Genomic DNA, 14,459 nt, shown 5'->3' with positions numbered 1-14,459 from the left:
ATTGACTGATTTGTTTGCTAAATTTTGTTTAGGTTTAATTACCATTTCATTTTTGCTGATTCATTGTTGTTGGATATCATTGCTGAAAAGTGATGGGAAGGATGTTGCAGTGAAGATTTTGAAAAGGGACGATGTACAAAGAAAAAATTTCAAATGATTATCAAGCTCAGATAGATCCATCAGCATAAAAAATATTTAGTGCATCAGAAAGTTAAAAAATAATGGCCTTGATCCCATTAAATTTGTCATAGCCTCAATGCCAATTCTATTGACAATTTCATTATGTTTGTTATATTATATTCGGAAGTTGGTATTTCAAATTCTATAAGCAAATCGAATGATGCTTGTATCCTTGTATGGAATTAATCTTTTCATTATGTTGTTGTTAAAGTAGTTTAGAGAGTTTTTCTTTTTTCACTGTCTTCACTACAAGACACACAGAGGTTTGCGACGGTAATTTGGGGGTGGTTTATCAAACAGCTGTGAATGGAAGAATTGGGGCGGTTCAACTTGAGGTTTTTGAGTGCGCAGCTAGATAATTTTAATTTGGGAGGTTTTTATCAAACCCCAACCCGTTCTCTCCCTCCCTAATTGAAACATGGTGAATAACTTCTAAGGGTTCTCTGCCTTTCCCCTGCATTCAAAATCGCACCTTTCTCATCTTACCGAGTTTTGGCGTTGCTCCCTCCCTAATGTGTATCTTCTCTCACTACCAGTTTAGTCCACCTCTACCTGCGAATCCCGCAAACAAATCTCAATTCAATCCGCCACCCACGCACTGCCCTTCGATCGTTCTGGTTGCGACCTAAGTTTCTGAGATCGAGAGAGAAAGCGCGTCTTCCTTTAACACATCTCCTCCGCCAACGACGTCGTTGCTCTCTCCGTTAGCAAGCTATCAATTTTTGCAATCTCTTCTTCTTTCTACTCGTTTTCAATTTCTGGTGCTCTTTCTCCTTCCCTTTCTATTCATTTATTTGTTTTTTATTCTGATATTCTGATTGATTTGCTCTTTGATATAACAATATTTAATGAGTTTTAGTTTCTCTTAATTGAATTGTTTCAAATTCTCAAGCACTCCAGGTGTTTGATGAAATACTTATTAATTTTTTTCTCACTAAATACAGTAATTGATGTTGATTTAGTAAAAGATTATTAATTTGTGACGAAGGTCCAAAATATGAGTGAGGATGATAATAATGATTCGGGTCTGTTTGCATTCTGTTGAAAACCTCGAAGAAAAAGAAAAAATAAAAAAGAGATAAAACGATATTCAAATCGAAGCGGAAGCAGAAAAAATGGAGAAGATCTGCGTCGCCGTTCGTCTTCGCCCTCTAGTTTTTGAAGACTCCTCTAATGGAGCTTCTGGAAGGTTGAAGAGAATCGTGTTTTGCTTCACAGGATTCATGACACACCACTCTCTAACTCTTTTTATGCTTTTCGGTATATTCTATTTCTTCTTCTTTTTCCTCTACTTATTCACATTACTTCGAGGTTTTTGCAATTTCAATTTGATTTTCGTTACCTTTTTTTCATGTTTCTATGCTACTTGCAAATCATGTGTTCGATGAAACTAGCACCCATGGCTTCTACGAGCTGCTCGCCAAGGATATAATTCATGCTGTGCTCAATGGCTTCAATGGCATGTTTCTAATATATGAACAAATATGAACGCTAGGAGTAGCAGATTGCATACAATATTTAGAATGGTATACCTTAAACCTCTATGTAGATCTTACATTATAATGGTTCTGGATTTTATTATACTCCTTTTGAATTTCAGTTATTAGTATATTGTGTTAATTGTAATATTTTTTCCATTCTGTATAGATTTATATTGATGTACAAGAGAATGATGCCCAATTTTCTTCCTAAAATAAATACCATCTTAAAAACTTCTACATTTATCACTAATAAGAAATCAAAGAAAAAGTATGATATAGAACAATAAAACAATAGAAAAATAATATGCCGCTAGTACATATTAGTAAGAGTTGCCCTGTTTTGCCACCATGATTGCTTAAATTAATGTCTTACTAGATATTAGAGGATAATGGACTTTGAAATAAGATAATATTTTATAATGTTTACTCGGGCCCATTTATCTATCTAGATTACTTGGTCAGGAAATAGCAACATTATTGAATCTTTAGGATCTTCCTTGTTTGCAATGTTAACTCGTATTAGACTAATGCTGAAGCATTAAATGAACTTTCTTTTTATATTATTTTTTGTTCATGTTCTCCCATTTAGTATGAGATGGAGCGTGGGAATCTTGAAATGGAACTTGAAGAGGAGAGGATGTCCCGCAATCAATGGATTATGGCATAAAAATTTTGTGGCATTGATCGAGAGAAAGCATTTAGATATCTTTAGAGTTCATAACTTGAATAATCATGCTTGCTGCTAGAATTTATTTACTTTGTCCATGGGACTTTGATATTTTGGGTTGGTCATGTTTGTGTTTTTTTCCATAAAACTCAGGCTCTTAACTGCCCTTCATGGATACAAAATGAAATTTTGTAGTCCTTTCTCAGATTTTTATTCTCAGCTTGAAATCTCTTTTGCACTTTTTCAATGACAAAATAATCAAATTTTCTTGTACAAATATTTGATTTCATATGTTCTACTCAATTTTTCTGGTAGACCATCTTGTCTGAATTATTTTCTTATGTGCAGGGCTAGCTTAGCTTAGCTACTTCTCTATGCGAAAATATACATTGCCATATAAAATGTTAACAATAATGTATGTGTTTTTTGCACAATTTAAACTGAATTTATTTACTGTGTCCATCGGGCTTTGATATTTTGGGTTGGTCATGTTTGTGTTTTTTCCATAAAGCTCAGGCTCTTAACTGCCCTTCATGGATACAAAATGAAATTTTGTAGTCCTTTCTCAGATTTTCATTCTCAACTTGAAATCTCTTTTGCACTTTTTCAATGACAAAATAATCAAATTTTCTTGTACAAATATTTGATTTCATATTTTCTACACTCAATTTTTCTGGTAGGCCATCTTGTCTGAATTATTTTCTTATGTGCAGGGCTAGCTTAGCTTAGCTACTTCTCTATGAAAAAATATGCATTGCCATATAAAATGTTAACAATAATGTATGTGTTTTTTGCACAATTTAAACTGAATTTTCCTTGCATCTTCAAATGAAGTTAGAGGAAGAAAGAATTGAGGCTGAGAAAAATCTGGTAATCTTTTTCCCCCTCCAATCCATATTTGGATAGAATGTGTCTCTGTTAATATGAAATGAAGGTTTCCATTTGTGAGTAGAAGTTGGTGGTAACAAATCTCTGCTAGTAAGCTTTACATATAAACCTGGTGTTACAAAAATCCTGCTGTCTTTTTAACTTCTAACTCCATATTAGTTTTTATTCCAAAAATTAATTTCATTTTCATATCTTATTGTCTTCAATGCAAGAAAGTTTACAACTACTTTGATACTTCTTCATTATCAGTATAGTTTTCCCCCTCCTATATGATTATTGTATGCATTCTTCAGTATCTGAGTTTCTAGTTCTACAGGTAAAAGAAGAGGCACAACAACTTGCTCAAATTTTTGAAACAGTTAGGTCTTTCAAGGTGAAGCAGAAATGTGGTAAAGGAAAACTAATTTTTGGAAGGTGAGACTTGTTCTGTGTAATTTTGAGCTATTGATTTATGCTATATATGAATTATGCTTCTAAATTTGCTTGTTATTCAGTGTTACAGCTCAAGATCTTGTTGACATTATCAAGGCGCAGCTTCAAAGGTACTATCTGTCTGATGTACACAAGTCTTTCTCTTTGAGAATTGGGAGTACTAACTAGTCTTAGGTAACATTTTATTCTACTTTAAATGTGAATGGTTATTCTTTTCTTTTTCCTTTGAAGCACTAAAATATTAACGAATACGTGTGTTTATGAATAATTGTCATGTGATCTTTTGTGATTTTCATAGGGAGGTGGGCAAGAGAATTGTCGAACTTCTAGAGATACATGAAACCGGAGAATATATCGCAGAGTTAAAGCTTTATCCGGAAGTTACAGTGAGAATAAGGTTGAATGTCTTTGCTAACTAAAGCACGAGTATGAAGTTCTATATGCTAATAATGCACATTTGGAGCTATCGGCTTGCATTAGTTCAAGGTGAATAACCACTGTATGAATCTTCAAACATCAAGCTTTATGCAACTTTGTCCCAAAGTTCATATTTTCTCTTTGAATGTGTATTCATGTTTTAGGACCTTTGTTTGGAATGTACTATTTTCATGAAAGTTATGTAATTATTATAGAGTAGTCTCCTTTTTAAGGTTATGAAAGCTAGAATTTGTAAAAATCATATTCTAGTTTAAAATTGTCAGTTTTTTTAAGCTCATGTATGATAATTGCGGCGGTTCAAAACCATCGCATTTTTTTAAAAAAAAACCCACCTAAATCTACGGCGGTTTTAAAACCGTCGCAGATTTTTTTTAAATCCACTTACCAAAATAGCGGCGGTTTTGCAACCGCTGCAAAATCAATTATCTAATTTGCAGCGGTTGTGCCAGGGGTTTCCCAAAACCGCCGCAAAATCAAATCTCCACCCCTTAACAGGTAACGCTTGTGGAACCGCTGGAATTTCATTTCGCAGCGGTTAAAAATCGCCGCAAATCCCTAAATAAACCGCCACTATTCGGCGTGTCTCTTGTAGTGCTTTGTAAGTTACCAAGCTATCATGCAAATAATGATGGCTATTACTTATATGAATACAGGTACATAAATAGAAATTTTTCTTCTTCAAAACTATTGGACATTTAAGAAGCAAATACAAATAGATTATAGAAGTAATTTTGAATGTGTATCTTAAACTATTAGACATTTTTATATGAGAACTTCAAAATACAAGATTGATAAAAAAAAAGAATTTTATGATGGAAAACAAGATTGATTATACTACACTCTTAGTGTGATAGCTTCAAAAGTGAAACCAACATGGCATGTTGCTTGGGAAGGTGGTGAAGGAATTTAGAGGCATCCATAACTGATACACAAGAAAATTTGAAAAATATATAAAGTAACATCCATTTAGTATGAAAAAGGAACATTCTGATGCTTGACAGAAGTAACATCCACTTAGACCTTTGCAAAAATAATCAGATACCTACATGGAGAAACATGCCGAGTAGGATTTAAAAAAAAAAAGGTCATGTAATTCTTAAAGAAATACAGTCTTCCACATCTACAACACAAGAAAACTCGAAAAATGTATAAAGTAATATCCATTTAGTATGAAAAAGGAACATCCTGATGCTTAACAGAAGTAACATCCACTTATATCTATACAAAAACAACCAAGTACCTACACGAAAAAACATGCCGAGTAGGATTTAAAAAGAAAAGGCCATACAATTCTTAACAAAATACAGACATCTACAACTACAAAACAAGAAAACTCGAAAAATGTATAAAGTAACATCCATTTAGTATGCAAAAAGAACATCCTAATGTTTGACAGAAGTAACATCCACTTATCATGAATTTTCTAGGTATCCTTTTTCTTTTGTGGTATGACTTTAAAAACTCCATGTCTTCTGCAATGGATAGCAAAGAAGGAAAAAAGAAAGAGAAGGTTAAGTTCCATAGCCGAATCCACATGTGTGTGTGTGTCTTGATGGTGGCGCACGATAGTCGGCGGCGAGGCTTTTCAGCAACATAAATCAGGTAATTTTGTAATCTGTAAAGATCTTTGGGTAAGTTTTCACACAAGCAGAACTTTCAATACAATTCCATGGAAATATATATAATAACCATACATTGTCGCCATAAAAAATTTACTGAAATCTACCAATTCAAGTAAGGAACAATAGTATTAAAAACAAGTGACATACACTATTTGAATGGGATAGAGTTTTAATTTTTTTAGACAAAATTATCCATTATCTAATGACAGCAACATCCAATATCTAGTTACATGCAATCCCTGTTCTTGCTACAATTTTAAATACGCATATTCAGAACACCTCTAAATTTAATTAATATTATAACATTTAGCAATTCAGAAAAATTAAATGCCCAAATCACCCTTACAAAACAAAAAGCCTGTGTAAAGCGTGCATGCAGAATTCACCAATTCAGATAACAAACAACAGTACAGAAAACAAACTAAATCATCAACATTTTGAATCAGAAAAAACAAAATTTTCTTTTAAAAAAAAGCTATACAATCTATAATAACAATAACATCCAATCTATAATCGCATCTAATTCAGCATTATTAAACACAAATCAAAGAAAAAAAATCTCAATTACTTCTTCCATCCAATATAGGGTTTGAAAAAAATACAGATATATTTAAACGTGGTAAAAACCGAAACAAGAGACTCACGGTGGGAGGGTGGCGGCGCAGCAGCGGGTAGCACCGCAAGGAGAAAGGTCGGCAACGACGGTGGGCACAGACGTCGCTCAGAACGCGCGTGGAGGAGCCGACAAAGACGAAGCCTGGAACTGGGTGGAGGCGGCGGGTTGGTCGGTGTGGTGTTGGCGAGGACGCAGAGGTCGATCGACGCGGCAGCAGCGACGTTGAATGGAACGGAGCTCGCGAATGACAGCGTTGGTAGTGGAAGCAAGGCTCGTCACTGGTGGCCATTCCACGTTGGCGGTGACTTCATCAGCCGATGGCGGCGGCGCAGCAGAGATGGCAAGTGAGGGAGGTAGAGGAAAGATTGTGTGGTGAATTTCTGAATGTGAACTTGAAAAATGAAAGATGATGTTAGGGTAACTATTGAATTTTTTGGGTATTTAATTTCTTTAGTTATTTAAGTTTTTTGTTACTAAGCTATTTTAATTGGCTGGTAATAGGCAGATATTGAGTTGATTCCTAGCAGAATTCAATTCCAAATGATAATATACATATATTCACTACATTTCCAAATCAATGTAATGGAATTAGCTATTAAAGCAAGCTCAGTATGTATCTGTTATGACCTGGCCCAAGCAGTTTACGGGCCAGCCCGACCCGAGCAACACCCGACCCGAACGGTCGGGGGTGAGACGCTCAGATTCTGACCTGGACACGCGTCCCTGACACGCGTCCCTGACAGCTTCGCTTCAGCTGTGCAAGGGAGGCCTCGAAGAAGGTGGGCCTGTCGCTGCAGGGCCCACCTCTGACACAGTATAAATAGGAAAGGATCTACCCTTCCCCCAAGGTACGTCACATACCACTCACTCTCTACTCGCCTGCACACTTCACTGACTTGGGCATCGGAGTGTCTTTGCAGGTGACACCCCCCTTTCACATTTGAAGAGCTCGGGACCTCGCCTACCCCCAACTCGGAGACGTACGACCAGATGACTTCCCCTCCATTGACTAGGATACTTGTCCAATCCGTCCGGTACCCGATCTACCGAATATTGGCGCTGGCTGTGGGGACGTCCATGGACTTCGTACTGGTCCAAAGTGGAACATGCTGCGAGGCCGAGCCCGGAGGGGACGCCGCCGCAACTGCTTCCCAGCAGCGCACGAGATCCCCTCCAAGACACACAACACAACCTCAAGAGAGATGACCCTTCGGGGGAACTGGTGATAATCACGCCAGAATAATGCAAGAACTACGCCACAGGATGCAAGACTTGGAACGCCGGCTAGCAAACAGGGAGCACGACCAGCACACCCCAGAACAAAGCCACTCCCGCTCTCACTCTAGGAGCCACTCCAGACGCACGCCCAGCCGCCAGGCTGAGTCCGAGAGCGCGGGGGAAAGAGGACGCGCGAGAAGACGCCATGACCCCGTCATCTACTCCAGACATGAGAGGCGGCGTACTACAGATCGCGGAACCAAAGACGCTCGTCGGGAGGACGACGAAGGAAGAACGACGAGAATGCGAGGACCCATGATAATGGGAGCGACCCCATTTCATCGTTCCATACTCGAGGTCCGGCTGCCAAAACACTTTGACAAGCCAACGGACATGAGGTATGACGGAACGCAGGACCCGCTGGAACACCTCACGGCCTTTGAAGCCAGGATGAACCTGGAGGGAGTGGGAGACGAGGTAAGGTGCCGCGCATTCCCGGCCACTCTGGCGGGACCTGCAATACGGTGGTTCAATAACCTCCCGCAGGACTCAGTGACCGGTTTCGCGGACATCAGCCGTGCCTTCTTAGCCTAATTCACGACCAGGATCGCCAAAGCGAAGCACCCAATCAACCTGCTCGGGGTGACTCAGCGACCCGACGAGCCGACCAGGAAATACTTAAACAGATTCAACGACGAGTGCCTAGAAATCGACGGGCTGACAGACTCGGTTGCAAGCTTGTGCCTGACAAACAGACTCCTGAACGAGGACTTCAGAAAACACCTCACCACGAAGCCAGTGTGGACCATGCAGGAGATCCAATGTGTAGCCAAGGAGTACATCAACGACGAAGAAGTGAGCCAAGTCGTGGCCGCCAACAAACGGCAGCCCTCCTACCACCAGGACCGGCAGCACGGGAGCAGAGAAGGACAAAAGGAACACGCCAGGGACGGCGATTCGAGAAAAGCACCCAAACTGTTTCCTCGGGTCAGAAAGTTCACCAATTACACTCCCCTCACCTCACCAATCATGGAGGTTTATCAACAAATTGCCGAAAAAGGGATCTTGTCGAAACCCCGACCACTGAAGGAACGAACAGGGGGAAATCGAAGCCTCTACTGCGACTACCACAAAGGCTATGGGCACAAAACACAGGATTGCTTCGACCTGAAGGATGCATTAGAGCAAGCGATCAGGGACGGGAAGCTAGATGAATTCTCCCACCTCATTAGGGAGCCGAGACGACGGAATCGCGACCACGACGGCGAGGATAGGACCCGGGCGGCCAAGCAACGCCAAGAACCGGAGGAAGACGACCGAGGCTTCACCATAGTGAATGGGGTAACAGCTAGGAACGCGGCACCTAGGTCGAGGTCGGCACAAAGAAAAGATGCCAAAGTCCTGGCGGTCTCCTCGTCCTCTGCGCGAGGCACGAGGAAGCTCCCACACATTTCGTTCGGCCCGAAAGATCAGTAGTTTGACGAAGTCGGAGAAAGCCCCCCATGGTCATAACGGCTAGAGTAAGAACCAGTCTCGTCAAAAAAATCCTCGTAGATACGGGGGCAGACTCGAACATCATGTTCCGCAATGTGTTCGATGCCTTAGGCCTAAGGGACGCCGACCTACAGACTCACCAGCACGGCGTTGTGGAGCTCGGCGACCATTTCATCAACCCAGATGGCATAATCACCCTACCAATCTCATTGGGACAAGGCCAGAGAAGAAGAACGATAATGGCCGAGTTCGTGATCCTACGAGACTCCACCGCTTACATCATCATCCTCGGGAGAAAGACAATCAACGACCTAGGAGGAGACATCAGCACAAGGATGTTGGTAATGAAGTTCATAACTGAAGAAGGGTCAGTAGGGTCTGTGAGGGGAGACTTGGAAATAGCAGTCGCTTGCGACAACGCCAGTCTCTCGTTAAGAAAGAAGTCTAAAGAGGCATCAGGAGTATTCCTCGCCGACCTGGATGCCAGAGTTGACGACAAACCCAGACCCGAACCCGAAGGGGACCTGGAAAAGTTTAGGGTCAAAACTCGGAGGAAAAGTTCACGTTCGTGAATAGGAACCTCCCCCATGAGTTGAAAGAATCTTTGATGGAAATGATCAGAGCCAATGGCGACTTATTTGCCTGGACACCTGCCGATATGCCGGGGATAGACTCCGGAATCATGTCACACCGCCTAGCCATTAGGCCGGAAGCCAAACCAGTGGCCCAAAGAAGAAGAAAAATGTCTCATGAAAGGGCAGAGGAAGTGGCCAGAAAAACGGCCAGCCTCCTTAAAGCAGGGTTTATCCGGGAACTAGACTATTCTACCTGGTTGTCAAATGTGGTCCTGGTAAAAAAGCACAATGGGAGATGGAGGATGTGTGTAGACTACTCTGATCTCAATAAGGCGTGTCCCAAAGACTGCTATCCCCTCTCCAACATTGATGCACTCATTGACGCGGCCGCGGGGTACCGGTATCTGAGCTTCATGGACGCCTACTCGGGCTACAACCAGATATCGATGCACCAGCCGGACGAGGATAAAACAGCGTTCATAACGCCAGGAGGGATCTACTGCTACAAAGTGATGCCCTTTGGCCTGAAAAACGCGGGGGCGACGTATCAGAGGCTAATGAACAAAATATTCAGCGATCTTATCGGCAAAACGGTGGAAGTCTACGTGGATGATATCCTCGCAAAGACCACCCGGCCGGACGATCTCAGAAGCGACCTAGAGAACGTGTTCGCATCCCTCCGACAACACGGCATGAGGCTCAACCCGCTTAAGTGCGCCTTTGCCATGGAGGCCGGAAAGTTCCTGGGATTCTTGATAACCCAGAGGGGAGTGGAGGCCAACCCTGAAAAGTGCCGAGCAATACTCCAGATGAGGAGCCCGGGTTGCATCAAAGACGTTCAGCGGCTGGCGGGAAGGCTCACCGCGTTGTCACGATTCCTCGGTGCATCGGCAGCAAAGGCCCTACCCTTCTTCAACCTGATGAAGAAGGGAATAGCGTTTGAATGGACACCTGCGTGTGAGGAGGCATTCAACCACTTCAAAGAGATCCTAGCAGCACCCCCTGTGCTCGGGAAGCCCAGAGCCGGAGAACCACTTTACCTATACCTAGCCATAACAGAAGCAGCGCTTGCAGCGGTGCTGGTGCGAGAAGAAGGAAAGGCTCAACAACCGATCTACTTCGTGAGTAGGCCGCTGCAAGGGGCAGAACTTAGGTACAGCAAGCTGGAGAAACTGGCACTAGCGCTCTTGATCTCTTTCCGCAGGCTACGACAATACTTCCAGGGTCACCAGGTGATTGTGAGAACGGACCAGGGGATCCGCTAGGTGCTCCAAAAACCTGATCTGGCGGGGAGGATGATGACCTGGGCCATCGAGTTGTCCCAATACGATCTGAGCTACGAACCCCGACACGCGATCAAGGCGCAAGCAATGGCAGACTTCCTGGTGGAGGTGACCGGGAACCCAACCGAAGTCACGGACACACGGTGGAAGTTCCATGTAGACGGAGCCTCCAACCAGACGTCTGGGGGCGCCGGAATCATCCTAGAAAGTCCAGCCGGAGTCAGCTACGAATAATCAGTTAAGTTCGAGTTCCCTGTATCAAACAACCAAGCAGAATACAAAGCCCTCCTGGGGGGCTTGGTTCTAGCTCGGGAAGTCGGAGCAACGAGGCTGGAAGTATGCAGCGACTCGCAGGTCGTCACCGCACAGGTAAATGGAAGCTACCAAGCCAAAGACTCGCTGCTGCAGAAATAGTTAGAAAGGGTCAAGGAACTGAGCAAACAGTTTGAGGAAGTCACGGTCCAACATGTTCTAAGGGAAAGAAACACACGGGCAGACCTCCTATCCAAGTTGGCAAGCACAAAACTTGGAACCGGGAACCGCTCCCTCATTCAAGGCATCACGAAAGAGCCGGCAGTTGCCCTCCACCTGACCAAAATAAGCCCTTCTTGGATGGACCCCATCATTGACTTCTTGGAAAACGGCAAACTCCCCCAGGATGAGAAGAAAGCCAAAGCGGTAAGAAGGGAGGCTGCCAAATATACGATCATACAGGACCAGCTATTCAAAAAGGGACTCAGCCAACCTTTGCTGAAGTGCCTGCATCCTGACCAGACGGACTACGTACTCAGAGAAGTCCACAAGGGGTGTTGCAGCCACCATATCAGGGGCAAAGCCCTAGCAAGGAAGCTTATCCGAGCTGGATACAACTGGCCGACAATGATGAATGACTCCAAGGAGTTCGTAAAGAAATGCGCGAAGTGTCAACAAAACGCCAACTTCCACAGAGCGCCAGCTTCTGAGCTGAGCTTACTGACGTCTACTTGACCTTTCGCACAGTGGGGAGTCGACCTCTTGGGACCCTTCCCAGTTGGCCCGGGGAAGGTCAAGTACCTCATAGTTGCCATCGACTACGACACCAAATGGATAGAGGCTGAGCCGCTCGCTAGCATATCCTCAACCAACTGTAGGAAGTTCATGTGGAGGCAGGTGATAACCCGTTTCGGGATCCCGGAGATCGTCATTTCGGATAACGGGACGCAATTCGCTGACAAGAAGTTCACGGAGTTTCTCACCGGCTTGGGATAAAACAGAAGTTCTCCTCAGTTGAACACCCCCAAACAAACGGACAAGTGGAGTCTGCAAATAAAATCATCTTACTAGGTCTCAAGAAGCGTTTAGATAGCAAAAAAGGCGCGTGGGCCGACGAGCTTGCCTCGGTTCTCTGGTCCTACCGAACAACCGAGCAAAGCTCCACAGCGGAAACCCCCTTCCGCTTAACGTACGGGGTCGAGGCAGTGATACCCGTGGAGATCAGCGAGCCGAGTCCGCGGTTACTCCTCGCAGGAGTAGATGATGCAGTGGACAAAGACCTGGTAGACGAGGTCAGAGAGATGGCCCACTTGTCAGAGGTAGCACTGAAACAGAGGATAGCCCTGCGATACAATACCAAGGTCATCAGAAGGGAATTTGAGGAAAGAGACCTCATCCTGCGACGAAACGACATCGGGCCACCGACCCCAGGAGAAGGAAAGCTGGCGGCAAGCTGGGAAGGCCCCTACAGAATCAAAGAAGTGCTTGGCAAAGGCGCCTACAAGCTGGAAAGACTCGACGGCAAAGAAATTCCGAGAACATGGAATGCAGGTAACCTGAGAAGGTTCTATTCATAGCTTGGGTACACCGGCCAAGCAGCCTGACGAGCTAGATAGATGTTTACTTTTATCAAATGATAATTTCCAATGATTAAATTTTATCAAATGCCTACCATGTTCATGAATTTGTTTAGCTAACGACTAATTTTTACTTGTCTGAATTCTTCCATCTACTATTCCCCAATACGCATCCCAATCGCATTTTTCAACGGCAACCCGGGACTGATCACCCTGGGAGCCAGTCGGATCATAGCCATAATTAACGGCCGTGATAATATGACCAAGACGATTTCAACCACGTTACCAACGTAAACGGCAAAACGGACACAAGCAATAAGTCCACACCAGAAAAACGGTAACAAAATATAAACACTACTAAGTAAACAAGATAAAGGTGATAAATAGAAGCCGACCGGGCGACCGTTAAAGAGTAACAAAGGTCTCGACATTTGCAACAAAGTATTTTACAAAAACATACAAAAACACAAGAGTTCATTTTCGGGGCATATCAACAATCTTGCCGTCCTGAATCATTTTGAAGACCCCGATTGCCGACGTGTCGAAGTCCGGAGCCACGACCTTCACCTGAGCCTTAAGAGCCTCCTCAGTCATGAAGATCGCGTTCCTTCCTTGCTCCTTAGTCGCCTTGTGCTTCCTCTTAAGCTCTTCGACCTCGGCTTGAGCAGCTCTAGCCGACGAAACGGCCTGGTCACGTTCCTTCTCCAAGGACGCCACCCGACCCTGAGCGGGATTCAACTGGCTCTCAAGAGTCATCTCCCGCTCGACCAAACGGGACACAGTCTCATCGGAGGCTTTCAACTTCTCCTCAGCAGAGGCAGCTTTCTCCTCAGCAGCCTTGAGCTTCTCCCCTGCCTCAGACAGCTGCCCCTGGAGCGACTCGACTTGAACTTTAAAATCGTTGTTCGCCTTGACAGAAGACTCAAGTTTCCTTCGAAGCGCCTGCATCCCGGACAACTCGAACTCGGTTTTCCGAGCTATCACAGCCCTGCGGAGCAGAGTACAATACATCCACCTCGCTTGGCCCGCCAATTCGGTGCCATGGAAGTGGTCCTCCGTGCCAGGGATCAGCTGGGAGTCAAGGAAGGCGGCAGCGTCAAAATTCCTCTCCATTATGGTCAGGGTTCCTTCCGGGCTGGAGGATGCCTTTTGCCTCTTAGGAGTGGGGATGAGCTTCAAGTCATCGTCCTCTTGACGAGAAGGAGACGAGTGCCCAACAACGGCCGTCTCATCGAGAATGGGAGAAGTTCGTGCCCCGACAGAGTCCTTATCGGACATCTCGGCATCCCGAGGAGAAGGTACAGCTTGATTCTCCTTCTCCTCGGTAGGGCCTTCCGACTTCCCGGCGTCCTTCTCGTCGGCCTTCTCCTCGTCGCTATCTTTCAAGAAGGTCCTGACTAAACTTTCGAGCCCGGTTACCGAAGCAGACATCTCCACTACAATAAACAAACAAACACGTCAGTCGTGAAGTCGAAAATAACAAGCAATGATAAACAACGCAAAAGTACAAGACAAAACAGCTCACAAATATAACTCCTGGCGGCTTCCCGTTCACCCATAAGGAGGTGGGGGTTCACGGGGTTCTTTCCAAAAATCGCAAACAACACATCGGTAATTCTTTTATTTACAGGGGACATCTTCTTGTAGGTCACCTTAATGAAGGTGTTAGACCCCGCCCCGAAGCTCCAATACGTCGAGATGAGGCGTTCTCCCTCTAGCGACAACCAAAAGGGACG

General features: G+C 44.0%; 2 protein-coding genes across 8 annotated transcripts; both read left to right on the top strand.

Moving 5' to 3' along the window:
* LOC107610092 (50S ribosomal protein L9, chloroplastic-like) lies at positions 336–4,358 on the top strand. Of its 7 annotated transcripts, none has more exons than XM_021107186.1 (6): positions 340–941; positions 1,169–1,440; positions 1,575–3,198; positions 3,533–3,630; positions 3,711–3,758; positions 3,947–4,358. In XM_021107186.1, the coding sequence occupies exons 3-6, from the start codon at positions 3,157–3,159 to the stop codon at positions 4,065–4,067; spliced, it is 309 nt and encodes a 102-aa protein (XP_020962845.1). In that variant the 5' UTR covers positions 340–941; positions 1,169–1,440; positions 1,575–3,156; the 3' UTR covers positions 4,068–4,358. The 7 variants fall into 7 exon arrangements, 6 of the variants coding, with proteins under 6 accessions (XP_020962845.1, XP_020962846.1, XP_020962843.1 ...); XM_021107187.1 differs by having other exon boundaries at positions 1,125–1,440; XM_021107184.1 differs by having other exon boundaries at positions 340–1,440; positions 1,575–1,706; positions 2,251–3,198.
* On the top strand, positions 7,936–9,018 carry LOC107606718. Its single transcript, XM_016308747.1, has 2 exons — positions 7,936–8,066; positions 8,148–9,018. The coding sequence occupies exons 1-2, from the start codon at positions 7,936–7,938 to the stop codon at positions 9,016–9,018; spliced, it is 1,002 nt and encodes a 333-aa protein (XP_016164233.1).

Source organism: Arachis ipaensis, chromosome B07 (genome assembly GCF_000816755.2).
Source record: "Arachis ipaensis cultivar K30076 chromosome B07, Araip1.1, whole genome shotgun sequence".
NCBI classification, from domain to species: Eukaryota; Viridiplantae; Streptophyta; class Magnoliopsida; order Fabales; family Fabaceae; genus Arachis; species Arachis ipaensis.
Note: the sequence above shows the minus strand (reverse complement) of the source record. Positions and strands in the feature narration are given on the sequence as shown.